Source organism: Ovis aries, chromosome 2 (genome assembly GCF_016772045.2).
Source record: "Ovis aries strain OAR_USU_Benz2616 breed Rambouillet chromosome 2, ARS-UI_Ramb_v3.0, whole genome shotgun sequence".
Classification (NCBI taxonomy): Eukaryota; Metazoa; Chordata; class Mammalia; order Artiodactyla; family Bovidae; genus Ovis; species Ovis aries.
Window position 1 is genome coordinate 136,575,126 of NC_056055.1, and position 27,472 is coordinate 136,602,597.

The 27,472-nt window shown below is 42.5% G+C and overlaps 1 protein-coding gene across 5 annotated transcripts in view; it reads right to left on the reverse strand.

The window, feature by feature from the left end:
- Positions 1-3,234: 3,234 nt before the first annotated feature.
- Positions 3,235-27,472, reverse strand: part of CDCA7 (cell division cycle associated 7) — a 40,645-nt gene continuing 16,407 nt past the window's right edge. The window contains exons 1-11 of one of the 5 annotated variants that reach the window (XM_042243708.1): positions 16,411-16,509; positions 15,610-15,705; positions 13,041-13,166; positions 12,385-12,621; positions 9,437-9,673; positions 9,058-9,135; positions 7,988-8,191; positions 7,288-7,425; positions 6,170-6,319; positions 5,641-5,777; positions 3,235-4,550 (exon numbers count right to left, since the gene is read on the reverse strand). In XM_042243708.1, coding sequence (XP_042099642.1) covers positions 4,520-4,550; positions 5,641-5,777; positions 6,170-6,319; positions 7,288-7,425; positions 7,988-8,191; positions 9,058-9,135; positions 9,437-9,673; positions 12,385-12,621; positions 13,041-13,166; positions 15,610-15,705; positions 16,411-16,431 — 1,455 coding nt within the window. In that variant the 5' untranslated portion in view covers positions 16,432-16,509 and the 3' untranslated portion in view covers positions 3,235-4,519. Of the gene's footprint in view, positions 4,551-5,640; positions 5,778-6,169; positions 6,320-7,287; positions 7,426-7,987; positions 8,192-9,057; positions 9,136-9,436; positions 9,674-12,384; positions 12,622-13,040; positions 13,167-15,609; positions 15,706-16,410; positions 16,510-27,472 lie in introns of those variants that run through there. The other 4 variants (XM_004004580.5, XM_042243710.1, XM_042243709.2 and 1 more) reach the window with 4 other exon arrangements.

The window sequence follows — 27,472 nt, forward strand, 5'->3', positions numbered from 1 at the left end:
TCTTGGCTCAGATGGTAAAGTATCTGCCTGCAATGTGGGAGACCTGGGTTCAGTCCCTGGGTCGGGAAGATCCTCTGGAGAAGGAAATGGCAACCCACTCCAGTACTCTTGCCTGGAAAATCCTGTGGACAGAGGAGCCTTGTAGGCTATAGTCCATGGGGTCGCAGAGTTGGACACGACTGAGCGACTTCACTTCTTCAAAAACAAAAGCAAAATAACACAAGTAAACTTAATAACCATAAAAAGAGTTTAAAATGACTTTAAAAACAGTACCAAAGGACTTACAATAAGGGTGAAAAGAGAAAGATCTTTAACTGTTTTCAGTAATATCTAAGTAGTAATATTGGTACTATTGTTCTGAAACCATGTTTATGTATAGTGACGCTAATATACTTACTTATAATTGCTATAATTTGTTTACATGAGCTCATTTATGTAAGTTGTGTGTATATGTAATATACAGATACAAAAGAAATGTGTTATGAAAACAAAATACAGTGGAGGAATGGCTGACAGTAGGTTTGAGGTAGATAATGTATAGGGTGAGCCTGGAGCATTCTGTCTTACTAGAAAACAAAGGGAATTATAAAGACCCCTGGGGTCACATCAGAAGGAGGCAGGGACCTATGTGACAGCTCTCTCAATGGGCCCAAATTGGGCATCAATAAGAATAACTGCTATGAATTGAAACACATCAAATATTTGAGAACTCCAAGAGAAATGATACTTAAACAAGTAAACAAGAAAACCCTTGTTAGGCACCATTAGAAGATACCTGAAAACTGGTTAAAAAAAAAAAAAATCAAGTCCTTAATACATATGTTGTGTAAAAACTGTACCTAGTATAACTAAATAGTTGAGGGGAAATCCCAGTTGATTAATGAAGAGAGAATTTATAGAAAATGTTTGTCGGTGGCTATTAACAGTACAAAAAGGGAGAGAACAGGACCAGTAAAAGTCTTCTGATGTCAGTTCACAAAATAAAGTACTGTTGCTGCATTCGAACCCGATCAAGCTTCTAGATATAACAGAGAGGACAGAGGAACATGCTAAATGACACCATGGGGTTGCAGTTAGTAAAATGTGGAAACTCTTCAGGAAAAAAATGACTTTTATCAACAAATAAACAGCAAGGGGAATAAAGGGAGGGAAAACCTAATAATTAAGAGACTTTAAATAAGCATTAGGAGTCCTGAATTCAAATAGGTCAGTTGTATAAATGGAAGGTGAGGTGTGGGATAGTGAAAATTTGAACGATTGGATATTTGATATTAAGGAACTCTAACTTTATTTAGGTATACTTTTAGAAATAGTGAAGTATGTATGAATGTCATATGTCTGGGTTTTTCTTCACAATAATTCAATGGACTGGGGGGAGCAAGAGTATAGATGAAGCAGGATGGACCACTGCTCAAGTCAGTGATGGGCACACACAGTAGGGGAGGGTATCTTCTCTCTTACAGTAAGTTTTTAACGTCCATGAACTCAATTTTTGCCACCTCAAATTTTCCCCGAATGGATACCATTTAGAGCTACTGTATGTAAAATTATCTTCTTGTAGCTCATTAACAGCTCAATACAAATTCTTCATTTAGTTGAACAGTGGTATTTTTTCAAGTTAGTACAATGAACTAAATTGTATTTTCCCATAGAAAAACACATTATTAGAAATACATGATTTTTAATGAATTGACCATTGCAGCTTCATAGAAAGCTAAGCATTGTATCACAAAGAAAGATTATACCTCACAGGGGTTAATGCTGGGATTAACAAATGTTGGGACTTATCCATTATTTCTCCTCCACCATGACTTTAGTTCTTTCTGCTCAAATCTCAGGAACTTTCCTGTCCAGGAACCTCAAGTCATTTGATAAATATTTAGTAAGCTTTTCTTTTTCTTGGCTGTGTGGCTTGCGGGAATCTCAGTTCCCCAACCAGGAATTGTACCCAGGCCATAGCGGTAAAAATCCAGAATCTTAACCACCAGGGAACTCCCTCAGTAACCACGTGCTGAATCCAGAGTACATGAGTATTTGGATCAAAGTGGTCTTGCTTCCAATGACTTCATTCTTATGAGAGAAAGTGAAATAAACATGTAACTACGGGTGGCAGGTATTACCTGTTACGATCAACGTATGCAGCCTTACCTATCACATGTAACCCAGTCTATCAGAAGCCCTCAGAACAGTGTTTGGTTCTATTATCTACAACAGCTGGCATGGCTCTTGAGTTTTCCTAAGTTATAATACTTAACCTTGTTGAGTCTCATCTCCAAAATGCCCAACACACATCCTGTGCTGAGCACTGTATCTGGTACTTAGGAGGTGCTGGACTAACTCTAGTATCCCTTCTTTGGCCAATCTTCATAATGCTGGATTGAACACTGCTGCAATCATGGGTTACCAGCAAGTACTTTCATCTGATAATAAGCACTTCCAACAAACTTTCAAGGCACAGAGTTGTTTTTAAAAGTTTCCTATGTGGCCAGCTATGCCCATTTGCAATCCTACAGGCTGCCTCCCCATTTTGGTATCCAACAAAGTAGCTTGTTCACCCAGAACTATGTGCTACAGTACAGGTCTACAGACTGGCCTCCCACTCTCCAAAATTCTCAATTTCCTACCTTTCTTTGTCTTTCTAACTAAGAGGCTGTAGTATGCCAACCCTAATGTGAAGAATGGGTACTAGGACTTCCCTGGCAGTCAAGTAGTTAAGACTTCTTTCACACTTCCAATGCAGGGGAACTAAGATCCCACATGCTGCTCAGCATGGCCCCAAAAAGTTTTTAATTTTTAAATTAAAAAATAAAAGAATGGGATAAGAGAACTTTTGAACCATGCTGTTTCTGTCTTTTGAGTCTCTCAGTCCTAGAACAGGCCTCAAGATACAGGGAGTCTAAAATAAATACCCAGGTATTGTGAAATTGCTGTTGGTTCTTGTGTTGGCAAATGGCCAAGGGAAAGAAAACAACATTTTTAAAACTTCATGGGTCCCTACTTTCTATGTGTCGATGTAGCCATCTTAGCTGATTCTGATTCACAGCTATTAATCACATCACCAAATCAGGCCCTGTTCAAAAGAGCTAGCCCTTGGTCATCAGAAACTTAAGCCAGAAGGGCGGAGGTGGGTCTTGAAAAGGCAGAAATGGTCTTTTGTTTAAATAGGAAAGAAACATTAGGACTCAGTGCAGTAAGATTGAGTAGCAAAGATTTTTTTAAAAAAGTAACACAAGCTAAAACAAAATGTTTTATTATTAAAATAAAAAAACTTTGTATAAAAGCGTAACAGATCAAAAGCTCTATTTACATCTATTGATTCAAGGTCCAATTATGCACCAAACACTGAACTGAACGGCATAGCTACAGGCTGCAGATGCAAAGCCAAACGAACACACACACACTTTGCGTCTACCTCTACCGAAAGATTTGATTCATGCCAAAGCAGGGCAAGGGAGAGACAACACACGACTCTGCCCAGAAACTCAACTGGCAGAGGTGGCAAGTTCACGAACTGCTGACAGTCACCCTTTACCAAAAAAGGCACTTCTCAGTTATAAAAGTGCTTTAAGCCTGAACATGAATCCTCTATGCCTGGCTTATGATTTCTTCAAGAAAGCAAAAACTGCAAAGGATTGTAGCTGAGTTTAAGTATCAATTTTCCATGCAAAATAACCAAGAATTTATTTGAAACACCTTATGTTATGAACTGAAATAAATTTGGCAAACTCAATTATCCTGAGGTTCTATTCCATGAATTCAAAGATTGGCCTACTCCTGAAGCCTCTCCATCTTCAACTTCCTAGGATGGCTTTTCTACAATGATTTCAAGCTTAGTCCTGTCCTCGAACCTTCATATTGTGACCGTGTGGGCCAGATGCACATGGCAGAGGAAATCAGCAGCAACTAAGTCTCAACTGTGACAACTTGAATCACAAGCAAAATACACGAAATATTCTCCTCAGAAGCCTCCAAAGTCATATACTCCACTTGCCAACAATCACCTAATTTTTCCACATGGTCTTACGACTTTTGTGCCATGATGCTGCTAAAAAGGTTGACAAACGCTATATCAGACCCAGTGTTTACATGTTAGCAAGTTACAGGGACAGTCTCTGAAACTGGATAGAGGTAGTTACTACTACTACTGTGTTTCTAAGTGCTTGGTTTTATACGTGGATTCCAGGGCTATTTCAACGCCAATTAAATCCAACATGCTTTCATAAAACTGCCGTTCAAAAAGGATTCCCAAACTAAACGACGGAGGAGAATCTCTGGAAATAAGAGAACGGCATGGGGCGAGGGGTGGGCAGAAAAGCAAAGGAGAAACTGCAGGAGGGTGGAGCACATCACTTCTGTGATGCCCAGACACACGTGTGCACTTAATGGGAACAACTTGATTTGCCTGTAAGACAGACTGAGCCTCAGAATTCTTAACCTGGGTTTCAATCACATGACAAAACTGAAGACTTTAACAAGGAAGACCTGCGAAGTGGAAGGCAGGGAGTGGATCTTCCAGTTATTATCCTTGCATTTCAAACTCCTGTTTCAGACTGAAAGAGAAGAGGGAACATGTCAGGATACAGTTTTTGGCCTAAGAATTCTCTTATAAAAACTTGATTCCAAAACACACACGCACCCCAGTGTTCACAGAAGCACTATTTACCATAGCCAAGATATAGAAACAACCTAAGTGTCCATTGACAGATGAATGGATAAAGCAGATATGGTGCATATATACAGTGAAATACTACTCAGTCATAAAAAAGAAGGGATGAAATTATGCAATCTGGATGGACCAGCTGGATAGACCAAGAGATTATCATACTAAATTAGACAAAGACAAGTACCATATGATATCACTTACATGTGGAATCAAAAATATGACACAGATAAAAACTTATTTACAAAAAAGAAACAGACTCACAGATCTAGAAAACAAACATGGTTACTAGAGGGGAAGGGAGTTGGGGGGAGGACAAATCAGAAGTTTGGGATTAGCGGTTACAAACTACTACATATAAAATAACCAACAAGGTCCACTGTATAGAGCAGGGAACTGTAGTCAATAGTTTGTAACAAACTGTAATGGAAAAAATACAAAAAAGGAATATATTAACATGTAACTGAATCACTTTGCTGTATATCTGAAACTAATACAACATTGTAAATTAACCATACTTCTATTTTTAAAAAGTTACAAAAATAATAATAATCTTCTGAGAGCCTAATTCACTCCTTTAGAAATGTTTCTATTGAGTTGTAACGTGCATCTTAAGTGCACAGCTTAAATTTTACACACGAGGGCCCACAAGCATCACCACCACCCAGAGGAAGGTTTGCAAGGCTCCCTGACGCCCCACGTGCCTCTCCTGCTTTCCACGTGATTGCTATCCCGACTTCCACCTTCTCTTTATTAAGATAACAAAAATGAACAGGGGCAGGGTGTTTGGGAGAGAATGGACACATGTATACGTACGGCTTAGTCCCTTCACTGTTCACCTAACACAACCACAACGTTGTTAATCAGCTATACCCCGATACAAAATAGAGTTTAAAGTTGGAGGAAAAAAATACGAAAAGTACTTAAGGAAAAAAAAAAAATTAAGATTGGGGTGCAGAAGAGAGAAAAACCAGCCCTACCTTTTCAAGTAAGCATGCACGTTCCCAAAGCCATGGTACTTGGCTAAGTACACGAGCACCCCAGTTGCACACCGCCCATCTCGCTGCCGACAGAAGCTGCAGTTGCAGATCCCGCGACACGGTGGGCAGTGCCAGTTCTGAAGGAGAAGTGTGAAAAGGCACCATTAAGCCAAACCTTACCACCCCCTACTTATCTACTCCTGTTTAACCTCCAAGGTGGGTGTCATCAATTGCATTCAGATCTTTTTTATTACTATTAAAGAAACAAAAAAACATAATGTGGTTAATGCATCACTTCCCTTGGGAAATCCCACAGAAAAAGTCACACAACCACTACCAGTATGGGAACTAGAGAATGGACCTGCCCTCAACGGCCAGGTCCCCAGTGCTCCGCAAGCGCTCACAGCTGTCCAGTACCCGACACTATGAATTCCTCTGCCTTTCAGCTCCAAGAGTTCAATCTCTCTCTGCCCCTATCAGCTCATAGCTGACCCTGGAGCCTACAGGATCACCCCTTCAAGGCCCTTACTGGGTCAAGCAGAGCATCCCTGACTTCTTCACCGTAACGGTTTCGAAGGCAGGGGCCACAGAATTGACCTCGAACGCCCCAGCACTCTGGGTTTCTGCAGTTTGTCTTGGTATCGATAGTCTTCTGGCGGCACTGATGACAAGTTGACCCCTGCAAATAAGAAGAAAAATAGAAACACTATTCTTTGTAGAGAAAATCTTAAAGTCATTCTCTGGGAATCCCCTGGCAGCCTGGTGGTTAGGACTCTGTGCTTTTACTGCTGAGGACAAGCCTCACAACCAAGAAAAAAAAGAGAAATTTGACTACAAAAAGAAAATATTAAAAGAAAAAAAAAGAATGTCCTTTTTTGTGGGTAGTCTGACCTTTTCTCTTTGAATCCTACCTCACATCTATATACACACGTATACACCAGGCCATGAAAAGTATTAAGCATGGTGATTCCATTCAACTGGCAGATCCAACAGTTAATGCTATCAAAACTATCTCAAGAAAAGATCTTATGCAAAAGAAAGCTTGCTCAAATCTTGTTTGTCTTTAGCACACCACCATATCCTCAGCAGAGAAGGCAATGGCACCCCACTCCAGTACTCTTGCCTGGCAAATCCCATGGACAGAGGAGTCTGGTGGGCTGCAGTCCATGGGGTCGCTAGGAGTTGGACCCCACTGAGTGACTTCACTTTCACTTTTCACTTTCATGCACTGGAGAAGGAAATGGCAACCCACTCCAGTATTCTTGCCTGGAGGATCCCAGGGATGGGGAGCCTGGTGGGCTGCCGTCTATGGGGTCACACAGAGTCGGACACGACTGAAGCGACTCAGCAGCGGCAGCAGCATATCCTCAGCACCCATCTATGTAGGCACACATTAACAGCTACTTAGGCTGAATGAAATCAGTTTCTAAATTGAGAAAAGACTTAATGCTACTGAAGATTTACCTAAGCAACTACTACTACTGCAAACTTACTAACCAGGCTAAATCCCAAGGATGCTACGAAATTCTCTTTTCTTACATGAAAAAAATACCCAGGCACACATCCCATGCGCTAAGACCATTAGAACATGAGCAAAACGCCTCTCACAGACGGGGACATGTACAGACATTATTTAGAGGCTCTGACCAATGAACGGTTATAGATCTTCTCTCGGGAGTTGCTGCAAATGTTCTCCAGCTCTTCCTCCGTGATTTCGTCCACCGGGCGAACGACATGGGGAAGGGTCATGGGTCCGGGGCGACGACCTCGGGGCATGTCATCTTCCTGCATAACGAGAATCAAGGAGCAGCGTCCTTCCTGGCTCGCTTTCCCCAGCTCTGACTCTTAGACCTTCGCTTTGCCACTCCTTCAGAGAACTCAACCTGGAAATCGGTCTTGGAACTTACGGAGAAAGGGGATTTACTGAGGATCACAGAACAAGATTACTGAAGCAACTCCTATAATTAAGAAAAGCCCAAGAAAACTTTTTAATTCTCGTGCCTGCTACCAAGAGCCAGCAAAACAAGCTGATGTGACCTTAGCCATTGTGGACGGTTTGAGAAGGCCATTTAATACAGATCCTTGGGGACCGCCCTGGTGGTCCAGTGGCTGAGACTCCACATTCCCAACGCAGGGGGCCCAGGTTCAGTCCCTGGTCAGGGAGCTAGATCCCACATGCTGCAACTCGGAGTTTGCATGCCACAGCCAAATTAATTGATTTTTTTAAGTTAAAAATATACATGGATCATTGGTGTTGAAATTGTATGTGCTCCCATCCTCTGTCCATGATCCCTGGACCCACAGAAGATGACAAACAGAGGAGCAGGCACAAAAGCAGAGAACTCACATTCATGTAGCCGACCATGGGCTTCCTCTTCCTCACCAGCATGTACTTGTCTTCCTCTTCCTCCTCCTCCTCCTCCTCCGTGGGCAGGGCCATGAGTGACCCAAGGACCCGGGACCTAGACCTTGTGAGTGGACGAGCTCTCCGCTCAGGATTTCTCCTGCAGGCGACACCTGGAAATGTGCGCCTCCTCGGGGTCTTTGGACGCTGAAGAAAACACAGAGGATGGACCCACTTATTCCAAAATGACAAGCGGCAGCTTCTCCTGAGGCAGGTTTTCCCATAAGTAAAAGGAATGCTCCACTTGCCATTTTCCTTCATCCTTTCTGTAATGCATGGGAAATGAGCCCAGAAATAATACAGCCATTGAAATTCAGCTTCTGTAACACCAAGCCCAGTTTCTCTCAAACTCAGGGATGACCTGTTTACTCTTGATTTGATAAAGATGTAAGGAAAAATTCTTGTTTTCTTAAAAAAAAAAAAAAAAAAAAAAAACCTTTTCTACAATATCTCTTAAGTAGCACAAGCTTAGCTCCTCAGAATACAATCACATATATTAGGCCATGACTTGGTTTAAGAAATCGTTTCTTCTTTTTTTCTCATTCTCAGATTTTAAAAAGACAGATTACCATGCCAGGTAGAAATGTTCCAAGGGCTGGAGTTACAGAAAAAACAACTTGCGATTTTTCTTCCCTATCCCTGAGGGGCTTAGTTTATTTGAGTGGGAGGGAGAGAAATAACCAATCAAAAGGCATTTGAGGAACTACTCTGACAGTTCAGTGCTTAAGACTCCGTGTTTCCACTGCAGGGAGTGTGCGTTCAATCCCTCATGGGAGAACTAGGATCTCACATGATACGCAGTGCAGCCAAAAAAAAAGGGGGGTGATTTGAGCATGGGGTAGAGGGCCCACACCTGGCCTGGGGTGCAAGGAAGAGGTCCCAGAGATCTTTTAGACTTCCTCTATCACCTCTGTCTACAAGATCTACACAAAATAACAAAATCGGACTTTCAACTATCACAACACCTCAGACCTACCCCAAACACCATTCCACAAACAAATATTTACACTTACTGAACTGGGGCCCGGCAGGGAACGCCTTCCAGGGAAGGAGCCAGGGAAGCTTTCTAATTCTGACATGAGTTTTGCAAGCTAGAAAGGGAGGAAATTAAACAGAAATTATTGGTTTACAGTAACTGCTGTAAACAAGCAAATTCTAGAAATCACAGCAGCGCGACTCAGTTTGCTTCCCCTGTACATTTCCCAAAACTTTCACAGACTGAAAAAACAGAAAAGTTAGAAAAGGGAAAGAAATACATGTTGAAGCATATGTGATGACGTTTTCAGAGCTACGTGGAAAATAGTTCTTAGGACACGGATATAAGCAACAGGTGGCTTAGAGAAATGCTGGGAAGGGTCATCAGTTCTGACACCTTCAAAGTCAGATACCTACCATTGCTTTGTTTTGCTTTATATTTAAAGCCCTTTTCTCCAAGAAATTCATGCCACTTTCATCTTCTGAGTCAGAATTGGAATCGGTCACAGAATTCTCTGGGGGTTCAGAGGGCACTGTTCTTTTGTTGGCTGCTCCCCTGGTGCTTCGAGTGGGAAACTTCATGGCCACGCGGAGAGGTCCCGACCGCGTGCACTGACTGCGGGTCCGACAGCCCTCGCGGTCCGCCTGCAGCCTCTGGTCAGTCAGAACAAGTGAGGCGTTAATGACTTGCTGACTGTCACACAGTCCGCAAGAGTGTGACTACACAATGCCTTTGGAACAAAAGACACTTGCAAATACATTTGCACTGAACGCTTTAATTGTCAAGTTCAACTGGCGGCTCTGAGTAACAAAATCAGGAATTACCAATAAACACAACAAGCTGAGGGCCGATTAACTAGGAGCTTTCCTGGGACACACTGTACTAAGCCACAGTCACAGCCTCTAGGTGGTTCTGAATCATTTTTTAAACTGTGAAAAATCCCAGCTTCTTTTTTCACTTCTTCAAAAAATAGAATCTTGATGTATTTTAAAGGAATTCCCCTAGAGACAAATATGTTCTCTCATGATTTCCATACTTATGGTAGTATTAAACTATATTACAGATGTCTCAATGCTCTAATCTACTTTTAATATACATAACATAAAACTTACCCCTTTAACCATTTGTTTTAATTTTTATTGGAGTATAGTTAATTTACAATGTTGTTACTCTTCAACCATTCTTTTTTTTTTTTTTTAATTTTACTTCAACCATTCTTAAGTGTACAGTTGAGGGACATTAAATAGGCTCCATGTTTTGCAACGATTATCAGCACCATCCATCTCCAGAAATTTTTCATCTTCATAAACTAAAACTCTATACTTATTAAGCAATTACTCCCCCAGAACTCCTGGCAAGCATCGTTCTACTTTCTGTCTCTATGAATCTGACTACCTCTCTCGAAATCTCAAGGACAGAAGAGCCTGGCAGGCTACAGGCCACGGGGTCACAAGAGCCAGACATAACTTAGGAACTAAATAACATTAACAACAACTCTCTAATCCATTTTGTGTAAGCATAAAATTTTTTAAATTTCAGATTCCAAAAGTAATGTTTCCGTCACTTAAAATGTATTAATGTTGGCCACCAGGGAAAATCAGAATCACGAGATATCACTTTCCACCTACTAGCAGAACCAAATAAACAAGTATGGCAAGGATGTGGAAAACCCTGAACCTGCAAACCCTGGGAGGAGTGTAAAATGGGGCAGCCACTTTGGAACAGTCTGGCAGTTCCTCAAAAGGTTAAACATAGAGACTGTATGACTCAGCAATTCTACTCTTAGGTATATGCTCAGGGGTGTATATCCACAAAACACTTGCACATGAATGTTCACAACAGCACCATTCAAAAGAGCCAAAAGGTGCCAACAACTCAAACATCCATCAGCTGATGAATGGATACATAAAACGTGATATAGTCTGAATATTTACAGCTGAGTATTATTCAGCAATAAAAAGATACAAAGTAATGGCACATGGAAGAACCTCAGGAACATCATGCTAAGTGAAAGAAGCCAGTCACAAAAGACCACATTTTGTTTGGTTCCATTTATATGAAATGCCTAGAACAGGCAAACCTAGGAGAGGAAATAGACTGGTGGTTGCCAGGAACTGAGGGTGCTGGGAAAGGATGCGAAGTGACTGCTGATGGGAACAGGGTTTCTTTTTGGGGTGATGAAAACATTCTGAAATTGATTGTGGTTATTGTTGAAAACAAACTTACAAAAAAGAGAGAAGTAAAAAATACCACCCATAAAGTCCCAAAATGGAAGAAGCGTTTTTTAACATTTCAACAAACTCATTGCTTTTTATAACCTTTATGTTATTTTTAGTGCGCAGATTGAGAGAACATAAAATGACAAAAAATCTTCTACAAATCCTTAAGCCTTTTAATCGATTGGCATTTTCTCAGTTGCAACAAACAGCATCTACAAAGAACTGAAACACTGCCCAGAAATGAATCAGGCGATAGACAATGTTTGAGTCATACCCAGATTCAGAGAGCAGTGCTGCCAATAACTCCATTACGCACTGATTCAGATCAGCATCACCTCTTAGGAGAAAACATTACACTATCATGAAGTTACGTCATGATAAAACACTCCCTGGCTAGGTGTTCTCACTTATATCAGGGCTGCCCGACTGTGGTCCCAGGCAGTGGACCCGTGTCAGACCACAATGAGCTGAAGAGCATGCACCCAAAACACACTTCCTTTGTCGAGAAAGTGTTGCTAAGAGGAAAACATGCACAGAAGTCAACAGCATGCTCAGGTAAGAGTGGGACTGAGGCGCATCCTTGGCAGCAGCGTCCTGAGCAGGACAATAGAGGTTAAAGGTAAGACAGCAGGCGTAAGAAAAGCCAGCGAAGGAGCAAGAGCAGAAGCAGGCAGGGCCCTAACTGTCATCACCTGCACTCAAGCTCCTGCATGCGAGTTATCACAGGCTTTCCAGGTGCAGGTATAGACCCACTATGGGAAGCAACATTTACTGAAGGCCTTCTCTATGTCAGGCCCTGGTCTGGGCACTTAAATGTCACTGGAGCTCATCTTGAGGACATCTCTGCTTCCTCTGATTGGGCTTCACTTCTGTGGCCACAGAAATCTGCATGCTGGCCAATTGTTTCTTACAAGTTTCTAAGATTTTCAGAGACTACAAAAATCCTTAAGCCTTACTATTAGAATTACATTAGCAAAAAACTGCTTTAAGACATGAAGAAAATACTCTTAAAACTTTCTTAAAAGTCAACAAAACCTTCTGGCATGACTAAAATGAAAATCATAAGGAAAAAAGATTTTTAAGCAAGTATGTCATGCCTCTAAATGTACCTTATTGCTTGATATTGGTGAAATTCTCAAACTCACCATTCCATCCTGTATCTCACTCTCTGAGAAACCGCAAAATGATTCATCATCAGAGTCGCCATGAAAAATACTGGCCAGTTCGTTAGTGACATCTGGCCTTGATTTCTGTAAAAATCCACAATGGTCTAACACATCTTGCACCTCACTTTCTGAAAAGCCGCAGAAAGATTCATTATCAGAGTCCTCATAAAAAACATTTGCCAGTTCTTCACTGATATCTGACCTGAATTTAGGTTTCTGTAAAATAAATAAATAAATGTGGTTGTGCATTTTTTTTTCCTTTTTGAAGAACCAATTTTCCGTAAACCGTGCAGAGAGCAAATCACATTTACAAGTGCACTACAAGAGAATAGCTTTTGTTACAAAGAAAAATGGTTCAGAGGTTTACAAATGATTTCTGAGTTGTTATGGCAAATCATCAGGCATGTTAGGTTAGGCGACATTTCAAAAGGATAGAATAAGTAGCTAATCTACCTCCAACAATTACTACCTAGAACCACAGCAAAAAGTGAAAAGAAATTACAGTGCATACTGTATTTTCGTAACAGCTGTATAGAAATGTAGGCAAAAAGCAAGCAGTTTTAATCATGCACAAAGCATTTGGGACATTTTGAGCACTGCAGACTCCATTCTGTTTATTCTCAGGCAGCACTTACTGTGTTTGCAAAATTATCAGAAGCAAAGCTGTCACAACTGTCATCAGAGGATGACGGGGTTTCCATGGAAATCAACTTCACATATCTGAATTTCTTGAAGTTCTTCTTTGCTCTGCAATCCTTTTGCTGCAAACGGAAATGGCCATACTATTAAATGGGATGCTTGCTGCAGAATCTAAAGAAAGGTATCATTTTTGAGTTGAGTAGGTTCAAACAGTGCAGAGGAGGTATGTCCATTTCTTATATCCTACAAAGAAAAAGGAGGGTTTGCAATTGCCACAAAATTTTCCAAAATCAGGTAAAATCCTAAAGAGATCCCTTTGAGGGAACACTGGTATAAATTTATTCAAATACCTGTGGAATTACCCTTTAACCCACCTTAAAAACTCCCAAACTCTTAACATTATACTGAGCTCCCAAGGCGTTAAATGCTAAATTGCTAAAATCTGCCCTTTAAAAAAAAAAAAGAAATTAGACTGTACTTCAAAAGTACAAAATGGTAGAGTGATTTCTTTCCCTCAGCCAAAATCAAGCTAATGAGGTCTTTCTAAGTAAGCTTTGGGCTCTGTACTGTGATGCTAATTTCTCAAACCTCAAATCCTGGGCAGCACCTCTACTTCAAGAGGACAGACTTTCAAACAGCCCTTGTGCCAATCAGGAGGGGAACAGTGATTTCTGCACAAGTCTTTACAAATCAAATATATCAACCCAGTGAACAAACGTACAAGAACCAAGTTAAAGGTCGGTCTTCCAAACCCAGGTAGAATTCCCAATTCCACTTCAGGGCTCTATTAGGCTGGCCATTCAGCTCTTTCTGTAGTTTCATTGCTGCACAAGTCTTAAGTTTTTACAAGCCCTTTTATTAGACACATATGCCCTATGGATATGAAAATGCTTCTTTCCTTCATAAACACAATGAATTGCCTGGCACCAATCATTAGAATATGCAACTGACATCTACTTCATGTAAAAAAGATAGTAGTTTCTACCATTTCCTCATATTTAATAATAAGAGATTTCTTAAATGTTGTGCAGTCGCTAAGTCGTGTCCAACTTTGCAACCCCATCAAATGCAGCATGCCAGGCTTCCCTGTGCTTCACGACCTCCCAGAGTTTGCTCAAACTCATCATGTCCATTGAGTCAGTGATGTTGTCTGTCTCATCCTCCACCATGCCCTTCTCCTCCTCTTGCCCTGAATCTTCCCCACCATCAGAGTCTTTTCCAGTGAGTTGGCTCTTTGCACCAGGTGGCCAAAGTACTGGAGCTTCAGTATCAGTCTTTCCAATGAATATCATTACTGTTGTATTACTTCCTATATTTCTCATATCTGAAATATGGCCATGGAATAACAGAAGTGACTCCATACACTGAAAACTTTAAGAAGGCAAGTTCTGCTATGGGTCCTGCAAAATAATGCCAAGACGTGAGGTGTAGGGGGAACATAACTTTCTGATCTTCTTTCTACACCTGACGTTACACATTTCTCTTGAAAATAAAATTATTTTCATGATGGTGGAACCCAACCACCCAGTCAGTGCTTCTCAACAGACTCCATTCAATCATCTTGGGAAGTTTCAGTCTTGTCCTTTTAAAAATCATGAAAATGTGATAATAGGTAGAGGTACTACCTAATAGCGGAGGTCTCAGAAACTCCCTATTTTCCAGATGAACAAATTAAAAGTACCAGGTAGGTGAAACTAGATTGCCCAAGATCACAGGGCTGGAAGGAGTCCGCAGTCTCCTAAAATAGCTGTGCTCCTCACACTGCTGCAGGAATTATCACCATTTCCGGTGGCTCAAAGGAAAAGAATCCTCCTGCAGTGCAGGAGCCGTGGGTGGGGGTTCAATCCCTGGGGAGGAAAGATCCCCTAGAGGAGGGCATGGCAACCCACTCCAGTATTCTTGCCTGGAAACTCCATGGACAGAGGAGCCTGGTGGGCTACAGTCCATAGGGTGGCAGAGTCAGACAGGACTGAAGCAACTTATTAGCACGCCCGCCCTCCCGCAATCATCTATCTACCTGCCTGCAGTCAGAGGCACAAGACTGCCTCAAGGTAGGTATTCTACTGGAAGCTTTCAGGGAAATAATTGCTGGGCTGGGCGTTAACAAGTCAGCGCATGCGAAGTTAGTTAACAGGCAAATGTATGCTTGGAGAATAAGACAGAAAGAAGCAACACAAACGGTCATGGACTTTCCTGGCAGGTAGGTAATAACAAACACCATTCAGCAGGTTTTTTTATTTTTTGTGCCAGGCACTAAGCAAGTCCTTGCAACAAAGGTGGAAACTGAGGCGTAGAGTCGTGAAACAGATTACTCAAGTCCCATGATGGCTCAAATTTGAGCCCAGGGATGTCAGATTCCAGGTCCTGCTACATGTGGTTTTCTTCATCCTGAAAGCCAATGTCAAGGTCCATTCGGGAAGAGGTATCTGTGAAACTACGCCCCCAACACGCCCTCTCCAACCCACTCCCAGAGTACCCCAGCCCCCTCACGTGGGCCCCTTACCCCAGCTATTTATTTTAAGCTTGTCATTTTCTTCCTCTTCACCCAACCCCCCACCCTCTAACCTCTCCTGGGGCAGACCCTCCGTTCCGGTTTCCGTTAGAGTAAACAGTAACGTTCCACGTTCCATTCAGGGCTCCGTCCTGTTGCTGCAAGAAAGGCTGGGGGATGGGGAAGGGAATGGGAAACGAGCAAATGGTCGGCAAACCGATGAGACCACCATTGCACTAATCACCTCCTGTGACCGTAAGTGCCCTCTCAAGTGTGGGCAACCCAAGTTCTAAAGAGAGGTTTTCAAGACCTTTAAACTCCCAACCCATCAACTTTCAGCAGTTAGATGCGCCTGCCAGCACGGCCAAAGGAAAAACAAGCAGGAAGCCAGCGCCCAGGAGGATGAGTTACTAGACATTCATCCTCCCTGGGCTCCGCACGGGAAAGGTCAGGGAGGCTGCAAGGCAGCACCCTCCTCCACGTCCCGCTCCCCTCCGCGCCCCGCGGGCAGGGTTCGGACCAGCAGACACAATGGGGGACCGGTCCGCCCCTGCTGCCCGCAGCACACGTGTGCCTCGGACGCACGTGGCCTTGAGCTCCCCCAGGCTGCAAAGCATCCTGCAAACCTCAAACCTCACAACTCTGACCGCCCGCGCGCTGGGTGTCACGCCCGCGCGCCGGGTGTCACGCCCGCTGGACACAGTGCATAGTCTCCAAAATACCCCCAAGTGCACAAAATCTGGGGCTTGCCTAAACGGGTGCCGCCCAGGACTGCCACCCGTTGATAAGGGCACTCTGCCGGCGAAGTTGGAAGGGGTCAGCCCGCCCCCAGCACCCACCGCGCCCATCCCGCGCCTTAGCCCGTCCAGCCTCACCCGCGCGCGGCGAGCGTCCATGCTGGCGGCCGGCGCTGGAACGGGGAGAGCTGAGCAGCCGCGCGCGCCGCCGTCCCACAGCGCAGGAGCCGGAGCCCTAGCCGCGAGGGCCGGCGGGCGGGGTGTGCAGAGCCGGGGCCGGAGGGGCGGGGCGCGGCCGACTTTCCCGCGTTGAGGCCCAGGTCCTGCCAGCTTTGGTAACGGCCCACCAGCGCAAAACCCACTCGGCCCCGAGAAAAAAGCAGCCCTTCCAGATACGCTAAAGTCCAGTAATAGTCTTGCAGTCCACTAAGATCCGCCTTGGAAAAGTACTGCCTTGGAAGCTGCGGGACCTCTCTCTTTACATAGCTGCACGGTCCCTACAGAATGGCGCGAAAAATGGGTCAAATTGCCCCGGGGATAGCAATCTAATTTGCATGAATTCTGGGGCTGGGGTGGGGAAGCGGGAGACAGGGGGTAATGGAGAGCGGTGCCAGCCTCCGCACTTAGCACTTTCCCTGAGGCGTGCGGTTTACGTTATTTAAAATAAAAATCAAAGACTGGAGCACGAACTCCCAACAGCCCAGACACTGTCCCACGATATAGCTAGCACCTCTTATCTGGTAACCACACCATTATCTAAAGTAATAAAATGAGCTAAATCCCTTATCTTTCTTTCCAGAAAGCACGGGAAGTTCTTTTACATAAGCCTTGTGATTTTTAAATAAGAAAGGTCTGATGTTAGTTAAGACTTAACTATGGGATAATAAAGTCTAGAGATTATAGAAGAATAGAAGCTAAAGACTGTAATAATGTGATTTGGGGCTCCTTTCTTCTGTCAAAATTTGTAATCACTTAAGTCAGAAAGAACTTGAGATTTTTCATGGCCCTTTGAATCGAACCTGACATTACAACGAGATCAAGTGTGAAGCTTTAAAACAAATCTATGTAGAGAGTAGGAAAAAAAAAGGTTGCTTTGAGAAGAAAAAGTTAAATAAATTGGATTGCTTTAAAAGAGGCTAATTGTAATCTTAGATTTTAAAACAAATGCTTGAAATGAAACATCAGTTTTCTCCTTCCCAACTTCTCTTGGGAATACTTCTTTGCAGGAAGAGATGAACATACTGCTTCCTCTCTGGGTGTACTGAAGACAAAAGCTTGTGAACAAGACGTAAGAGAATGTGGATTGGAAAAATTGGAGGGGACTTGCTCGGAGTCTTCCCGCTCCGTGGTCACTGTGCCACAGTGCCAGGGACAAAGAACTCCTGGTCTGGAAGGTAGGCGCCGAGAGGTTGTTGGTCTGTCCTTCGAAATTCCTTGGCAGTAGTGGGCCCTCGATAAATATTTGTTGAGTAAATAAATGACTGCATGAATGGTGAATGAACTGAAATTGTCCTTAGTGCTGTGTCCTTGGAAATGCAATCTGTGCCACTAAAATCAAACATATGAGAATTTGGAATTGCTAAACTAAGGAAGGGAAAGATTAAGTCACTTTGCTTACTGGTGCTTTCCTTGTGGCTTAGTTGGTAAAGAATCCGCTTAGTCCTCCGGGGGCACTATAATATAGTTTACATTATTTTTTTAGGTTAAGATCACTGGGCTGTTCTTTTTAGTAATCAGGAAAATGCAAATTAAAACAGATAGTTTCACTCAGACTGGCAAAAAAATTTAAAGCCTGTTAAGACCATGTGTTGGTAAGGATATGAGGAAATCCCTGCAACGATGTTACTAGTGTAAATGTTTCACTTTGGAGAGCAATTCAGGAATGTTCAGCAAAACCACTTACAGGTATATACTCTAAAACAAAGTTTTTCACACTGTGAGTTAGAACCCATTGGCAAATTTTGAAATCAATTCCATGGGTTGCAACTAGCATATTTTCTTTCTTTTTGAAATAGAATTTTAAAAATAAGAGTAGTATATTGTTTGCGGAAACTCTTGTGCCTGTCTGTGTGTATGCTGTATAAAACGTGCACTTCTTATTGTGCTTCACCATCAACAAGTTTCCAAGACACTGTTCAGGAGAAGGTGCATTGAGGCTTGTACTGGTGCTCCCTTGTTTGTTTGTTCAGCTGAGGCTTGCCAACATCTGTAACACTAGGCACTATTCTGAGAACTAGGGCATAAAGCCCAGGGAGTTTACATTCTAGTGGAGGAGCGGAACTAAACAATAAGATGATTTCAGATGTGATCACTTCTGAGAAGAAACTGTTAGTTGCTTAGTAGTGTCCGACTCTTCGTGATCTCATGGACTATAGCCCACCAGGTTCCGCTGTCCATGGAATTCTCCAGGCAAACGTACTGGAGTGGGTTGCCATTTCCTCCTCCAGGGGATCTTCCCAACCCAGGGATCAAACCCAAGTCTTCTGCATTGCTGGCAGATTTATTACCATCTGAGCTATCAGGGAAGCAAAGAGCAGAATAAAGGGATAGGAAATAAAAAGAGGTACCAATTCAGATAATAGAAACAGGAAAGGAGGTGTTATCTGATCAAAAACCCAAATAAAGACAAGGGAGGGGAACTTCAGTGGCTGAGACTCCATGCTTGCAAAGCAGAAGACCCGGATCCGATCCCAGGGAACTAGATCACACATACCACAACTAAAGATCCCATATGCCACAACTTAGACTTGGTGCAGCCAAATAAATAAATACATTAAAAAAAAAAAAAAAAAGGGAGGAATCCATAGGAAGATGAAGGAAGAGCTGGCATAAGACAGAGTGAACAGCTAGTTCAAAGGCTCTAAGGCAGTGAACAGAAGCTCAGCAGCAGACCATACTGAACTACAGAAAGGTAGAGAAAGAGAGGGCATGGGAGAGATCATATGGGGGCTCCCTGGCCATGGAAGAAGCTTGGACTTTATATCAGGTATGCGGGGAAGGATTCTGATGAAGAAAAGACCCAATCAGACTCCGTGAGCTGCGTGAACTATATACTAAATGGGAAGGGGAGAGCAAGAGTGAGACACTTAGGAACCCCTAAAAGAGAAAATGATGTTTTGGACTAGGGTGTTTGTGGGATGAGGCAGAAAGTGGTCAGATTTTAAGATATATCATTTTGAAGGCAGAGCTAACTGGACCAGAGGAATGGATTGTTCATTCATAGTAGTGTTGTATACCATAGTAAGATATTACAAACAATCTGAATGGCCCTCAGAAAGGAAATGGAGACAGCAACAGTGGTATATTCATACAAGAGAATTTGAACAGTGTTCAAAGGAATGGCATAGCTTACGTGCATCAATGTAGGTAAATCTTAATGTTGAATGGAAGAGCAAATTGCAAACATTTTGGTAAAGGATACCCCTTATGCAAATTTTAAAAACACAAAACATACATAAACTATGAAAGTATATAAAGACATGAGCGATTAGAATAGGATAGAGGTTAACTCTAAGGAGGGAAAGATGGGGGACACGGGAAGATGAGGTTTTCCACTCTATCTCTAACGCTTTCTTTAAAAATAAACGGTATGGGGACTTCCCAGGTGATCCAGTGGCTAAGACTCTGCGTGCTCAGTGTAGGAGGTCTGGGGTTCGATCCCTGGTCAGGGAGCTATTCCACGTGCCACAAGTAAAGATCCCATGTGCCACAACTAAGACCTGGTAAAGTCAAATAAATAAATAAATATTTTTAAAAATAAAAATAAACAGTACGAAGAAAAAATGGCAAAGTGTTCAATGTGAGTAGTAGATACATGAGTGTCTTACAATTTCACTTGTGGGCTTTTTTGTATCTGAAACATTTTATGATACAAAGTTTTTTTAAAATTTTGAAACAAAATTAAAGTATATGTCAATCAAGACATATACTGTAGTGTTAAATATGCAGTCCTGGAATTTCCTTGATGGTCCAGTGGTTAAGAATCCACCTTCCAAGGCAGGGGACCTGGGGGAGGGGTGGTTTTGACCCCTTGTGGAGTAGGGGGAACAAAGATCCCACATGCCACAGGGCAACTAAGCCCATGCACTACAACTGGAGAAGCCTGCCCACAGCAAAGACCCAACACAGCACCCCCCAAAATATATACACACACACACACATGCAGATATATAGACATATATATATACACACACACACACATATGCAGTTCCATACAGGGTCCTAGAAAAGGGAATGCCAGTTAGTCTTGTAATTATAGCTGCTTCATAAAGGTTTTAAGTCACTGTGTTAATCATATACTGGTAAAATGTTCATTTTGAATGAAAGATGCAAATGAGTAAGAATGGAAATTCAATGAGCAGAGATGATGAGGTCACTGGCCAGAGCAACAGGTAGTAGGCACATACCTGACGTTGCATAAGCACATACCTGTCATATACAGACAGTATCTGATCCAAGGGCTGTAAAAACAGCAGGTCCTCAGTAACTACTTATTACCAACTAGAATGATTGTGGGAGGAATTTTAAATCTGTGAAACATTCTAAAATACCAATCTCCTCTAACAGAGCTTTGAACTCCTCAGGCTATTATGAACTTTCAGGATGGCTGTATGCTGTCTCATCGCTTTTATTCACTTTGCACAAAGAATTTCATTTCCTATTAAGTTTGGTACTTGACCCTGAGCATCTGAGCACTCAGCACCTGTAGAATAACAAGGTGAATTAAGTCAATCTCGACCTCAAGATGCTTGGTTTTAGGACAAAGAGTGCAAAAATTAATAAGAGGTATCCCTTTTAGGTGGATTTCAAAACAAAGCTAATGCCCCCGTAGGTGTGCTGCTCTAGTCCCACCCACCTTTCCTTCTTTCAAGCAAGGTAACTTGAACCCAAGCTGCTCTGTAAATGAGAAACCCTCAATAGCCACCACACACGTGGGGACAAAGGGCTGGGAGAGTTGTCACTGTGTTTGTGGATATAGACAGGTTGCGGTCTGTCAGGTGACAAATCTCTACTTTAAATAACCCCCTAATTATTGATTTACTTGCCCAGTGCCTGCTTTCAGGATGCACAAAGGCAAGAAACCAAAAAACTCTAAAGTTACCCTTCTGTTGCCAGAAGTCCCTCCGCATGAGGGCCCAGCCCATGACCACCCTGGCTCAGTCAAATTCATAAATCCTATGCCTCCAAACCGTATTGGTATGTTTGCTTTTAATCATATGTCAATACCATTTTAAGTAGGTCAGTTTACTGAATCTGATGCCTGATGCAAGAATGGAAGATGGAAACGTGAATGCAAATCCCGCCATTTTTGCAAAAAGAAATATTTGGTTTTTCATGGATAAGCATTATCTATTGTGAAATACTTGATTGCTAGTGTTAAGGCACCATTAAACACTGAATAAGATAAAGTCAAGTTTTAATTACTGAATCAGTCAGTTTCAACATTACAGAAGCTGAATTATAACTATAACTCTGCCTACATTTTTATGATCCAAACTTCCTTCTAACTTGTTCTCCTTCCAGAACTTCTTAAAAATTTTGTACTTAGCAAGGTTTCTGTTTGTTTTTACTCAAAAGTTTTTGGTTTGTTTTTTAATTTGATCATCCCACCACCACCACTGGGAGGCTTCCCTGGTTGCTCAGATGGTAAGGAACATGCATGCAGTGTGATACCAGGGCTTTATTTCTGGGTTGGGAAGATCCCCTGGAGAAAGGAGGATGTTCTTGCCTGGAGAATTCAATGGACAAAGGAGCCTCGTGGACCACATACAGTCCATTGGGTTGCAAAGAGTCAGACACAACTGAGTGATTAACACTTCAGCACTTTCTCACCATAGGAAACAACTAGGGAGTACCCAAAAAAAGGGTGTGAAAAGTTTCTTTTCTCTGTTCGCTGCATAGACAGCTTATTGTAAACTGTCCTACTTGTGAATTTTCCAGGGCATTGATTTCTTCTTCAGATCAGTTCCTCTTAAGCAACTCTGTGCAAAGAGAATTGTAGAGAGAGGAAGTTTGAGTATTAGCTAAAAGGAGACTTGAGGGTTGACTATAGATTGGTTAAAAGCTCAAGATACTGATCAGGACCCTAGGGAGGAGCCTAATCTGCACATTAATCTATACAACTCAAAACCAGTCCACCAGCAGACCTCAAAAAGTTAAACATAGAATTACCACATGATCCATCAACTCCATTCCTAGGCATATTCCCAAAGACTTGAAGCAGGAATTCAATGATAAACTTGTACACCCATGCTTGCAGCAGTGTTATTAACAATAGCCAGAAGGTGTTAAGCACACAAATGTCCATCAACAGATGAATGGATAGGCAAAAAATGTGGTATATACATACAATGGAATGTTAATTAGCCTTAAAATGAATGAAATTCTGTTACATAGATGAACCTAAAAAGCACTGTGTTAATTGAAATAAGCCAGACACACGAAAGGACAAATATTATATAAAGTACGTAGAATAGAAAAATTGAGAAAGTAGAATAGAGGTTACTAGGGACTGAAGGGAAGGAGGAAAATGACTCCTTAACACATACAGAGTTTCTGTTTGGGACAATAAAAAAGTTCTGGAAATGGATAGTGCTAATGACTGCACAACATTTTGAGTACACCTGGTGGCCCGGAGGTTAAAGCGTAGGCCCGCAATGCAGGAGACCCGGGTTCGATCCCTGGGTCAGGAAGATCCCTGGAGAAGGAAATGGCAACCCACTCCAGCATTCTTGCCTGGAGAATCCCAAGGACAGAGGAGCCTGGCGGGCTACAGTCCACGGGGCCGCAAAGAGTTGAACACGACTGAGCGAGCGACTTAATGCCACTGAATTGCACACTTTCAAATGATTAAAATGATAAATTTCATGTACATATCACCACATTTTTAAAAAATAACAACAACAAACAGCTGACCAAAAATCTGGATTCCATAAGGACTCATGGGGTCAGGTTAAATGTGTTGGAAGTGAGAAGGAAAACCACATTCCCATCCTATCCTCTCCCAGATTTCTAGAGAAGAAATTACTATGGAAAATGTGATGGAACTATTAATAGTTCAAAAAGTCATTGTAGTTCACAGTTCTTTTTTGCTGTAATATTAATAGATTTGTTTGGGTTAAATTCCCAGGTGGTTCAGTTGTTAGGACTCAGAGCTAACACTGCACGGGGCACAGGTTCCATTCTTGGTTGGGGAATTAAGATCCTACAGGGTGTGTGACAGGAAAAAAAAGTTGCAATTTTTTGAACTAAAAATAATTTTCATGATCATGACTCATAATATCCATAACTCACAGACATGTCCTCCCTTCATGGGCCACCAGGAAGAAACGAGGAAAAAACAATCAGCATTGTCAGTCTGGCTCAGGCATACAGAGATCCAGCCTTAGGAGAACCAGCATGCCCTTGATGAGGGTCAGTGCAAAAGGAAATGACTGACAGATACTCAAGGTAGGCTGGGAATCTCCTGGACCACTTAGATTTTTGGTTCAAAGAGATGTTTTGGAGTGAGACACAGTCATTCCACTTAACGGTCTTTAAACAGGCTGATGAAACTTGTGCCTCCTGGGGATATAACTCAGAATGGACTGCTCCCTTTAACATTTAATGAAAGAATTTTCTAAAGGGAGGAAGGGATGCCTTTTCCTGTTTCAGCAAGACCAGAATCTGCAACTACAGTTCAGTTCAGTTCAGTCACTCAATCGTGTCCAACTCTTTGCGACTCCATGAATTGCAGCACGCCAGGCCTCCCTGTCCATGACCAACGCCGGAGTTCACTCAGACTCACGTCCAGCCATCTCATCCTCGGTCGTCCCCTTCTCCTCCTGCCCCCAATCCCTCCCAGCATCAGAGTCTTTTCCAATGAGTCAGCCCTTCGCATGAGGTGGCCAAAGTACTGGAGCTTCAGCTTTAGCATCATTCCTTCCAAAGAAATCCCAGGGCTGATCTCCTTCAGAATGGACTGGTTGGATCTCCTTGCAGTCCAAGGGACTCTCAAGAGTCTTCTCCAACACCACAGTTCAAAAGCATCAATTCTTCGGGGCTCAGCCTTCTTCACAGTCCAACTCTCACATCCATACATGACCACTGGAAAAACCATAGCCTTGACTAGATGGACCTTAGTCGGCAAAGTAATGTCTCTGCTTTTGAATATACTGTCTAGGTTGGTCATAACTTTCCTTCCAAGGAGTAAGCGTCTTTTAATTTCATGGCTGCAGTCACCATCTGCAGTGATTTTGGAGCCCCCCAAAATAAAGTCTGACACTGTTTCCACTGTTTCCCCATCTATTTGCCATGAGGTGATGGGACCAGATGCCATGATCTTCATTTTCTGAATCTTGAGCTTTAAGCCAACTTTTTCACTCTCCTCTTTCACTTTCATCAAGAGGCTCTTTAGTTCCTCTTTACTTTCTGCCATAAGGGTGGTGTCATCTGCATATCTGAGGTTATTGATATTTCTCCTCGCAATCTTGATTCCAGCTTGTGTTTCTTCCAGTCCAGCGTTTCTCATGATGTACCCTGCATAGAAGTTAAATAAGCAGGGTGACAATATACAGCCTTGACGCACTCCAAAGTGCCATCAAACATCCACATTAATGACTAAGGGGATGATGAGATGGTGTTAGTAGGACTAGGAAGGAGCTTTGCTACATAGGACTACCAGGCAATGCAGCAGAAAACAGGTACCAACAGGTGCAATATAGATGATTTAACAGCAACCACAGGAACCCACTGGGCTAGAATTTGGAAAGACCTAAGCAGTTTAGGTTGTATCCTGAAAGCAATAGAGTTTTGAGCAAAAGAACAAACAATACAGTAAAATTTGCACTACAGAAAAATCACTCTGGTCCCAGGATAAAGAATGCACAAGAGGGACTTCCTGGTGGTCCAGTGGCTAAGACTCCACACTCCCAATGCAGGGGACCCCGGTCTGATCCCTGGTTAGGGAACTGTATCCCACATGCCACAACTAAGACCCAGCACAGTCAAAGAAATAAATTAATTAAAATATGTATATTTAAAAATAATGTACAGGAAGGGGGCAAGGAAGCTGGATGCTGGGGAAATAGGAAACTGTTCCAGCTATCCAGGACACAGAATGAGGTCTAAATTAATGTTGTTCTGGTGAGACAGAGGGAGGAATGAGTATAAAACAGAATGTAAGAGATATTTAGGAAGTCAGAGAGAACAAGAATGTAACCAGTGGGAGAGAAGCATAAAATGGTAGGGTTATTGGAATTACATGGTTCCCAGGCTTATAAAAAGAAATATAAGAGCCCACATTAGCGTCCTCACTCTGTCTATAGGTCCAGTATGTACCCAGCGCTGTGCTCATCAGTATTAACTTTTAGGCAGGAAACAGGGGATCTGGTTTTCTTGGAGCAAGGGTCATGGTTAACTGAGCTTGTCTCTATAGTTACTTTATTTCTTAGAAATCTATTTTTTTTTAGTTTCCTCATTAATTAATAGACATGTATATACTTAATATAATTGCATTAATACTTTCATATACTTCAATATGTATGATCAGATTGCCAATGTCCATTGGATCATAGAAAAAAGCAAGAAAATTCCAGAAAAACATCTACTTCTGCTTCCTTGACTACACTAAAGCCTTTGACTGTGTGGATCACAACAAACTGTGGAAAATTCTTAAAGAGATGGGAATACCAGACCACCTTACCTACCTCCTGAGAAATCTGTATGCAGGTCAAGAAGCAACAGTTAGAAATAGGCATGGAACAAGAGACTGGTTCCAAATTGGAAAAGGAGTACGCCAAGGCTATATACTGTTACCCTGTTTATTTAACTTATATGCAGAGTACATCATGAGAAATTCTGGGCTGGATGAAGCACAAGCTGGAATCAAGATTGCCGGGAGACATATCAATAACCTCAGATATACAGATGACACCACCCTTATGGCAGAAAGCAAAGAACTAAAGAGTCTCTTAATGAAAGTGAAAGAGGAGAGTGAAAAAGCTGGCTTAAAACTCAACATTCAAAAAACTAAGATCATGGTATCCAGTCCCATCTGCTGCTGCTGCTGGAAAGTCACTTCAGGAGTGTCCGACTCTGTGTGACCCCATAGATGGCAGCCCACCAGGCTCCTCTGTCCCTGGGATTCTCCAGGCAAGAATACTGGAGTGGGTTGCCATTTCCTTCTCCGTTACATGCATCAATGCTAAGTTGCTTCAGTCATGTCTGACTTTGTGTGACCCCATGGAAACAGACCACTAGTCTCCTCTGTCCACAGGATTCTCTAGGAAAGAACACTGGAGTGGGTTGCCATTTCCTTCTCCAATCCAGTCCCATCACTTCATGGCAAATAGATGGGGAAACAATGGAAACAGTGAAAGACTTTATTTTCTTGGGCTCCAAAATCAGTGCAGATGGTGACTGCAGCCATGAAATTAAAAGATGCTTGTTCCTTGGAAGAAACACTATGACCAACCTAGACAGCATATTGAAAAGCAGAGACATAACTTTGTTGACAAAGGTCCATCTAGTCAAAACTTTGGTTTTTCCAGTAGTCAGGTATGGATGTGAGAGTTGGACTATAAAGAAAGCAGAGCGCCAAAGAATTGATGCTTTTGAACTGTGGTGTTGGAGAAGACTCTTGCGAGTCCCTTGGACTGCAAGGAGATCCAACCAGTCAATCCTAAAGGAAAACAGTCCTGAATATTCATTAGAAGGACTGATGATGAAGCTGGATCTCCAATACTTTGGTCACCTGATGTGAAGAACTGACTCATAAGAAAATACCCTGATGCTGGGAAAGATTGAAGACAGGAGGAGAAGGGGACAACAGAGGATGAGATGGTTGGATGGCATCACTGACTCAACGGACATGAGTTTGAGCAAGCTCTGGGAGTTGGTGTGGGACAGGGAAGCCTGGCATGCTTCAGCCCATGGGGTCACAAAGAATCGGACACGATTGAGCAATTGAACTGAACTGATACTTTAATAAGTAGTTAAATAATATCTAAATAGTATCAGCGACGCTGATGGTGGTACTATTCATTCCATTTACTGATCTGCTATGTGCTCAGTCACGTACTGGTGTCTGACCCTTTGTGATCCTGTGGATTGTAGCCCACCAGGCTCCTTTGTCCACGGGAATTTTTAAGTCAAGAATACTGGAGTGGATTGCCATGCCCTCCTCCAGGGGATCTTCCTAACCCAGGGTTGAACTTGCACC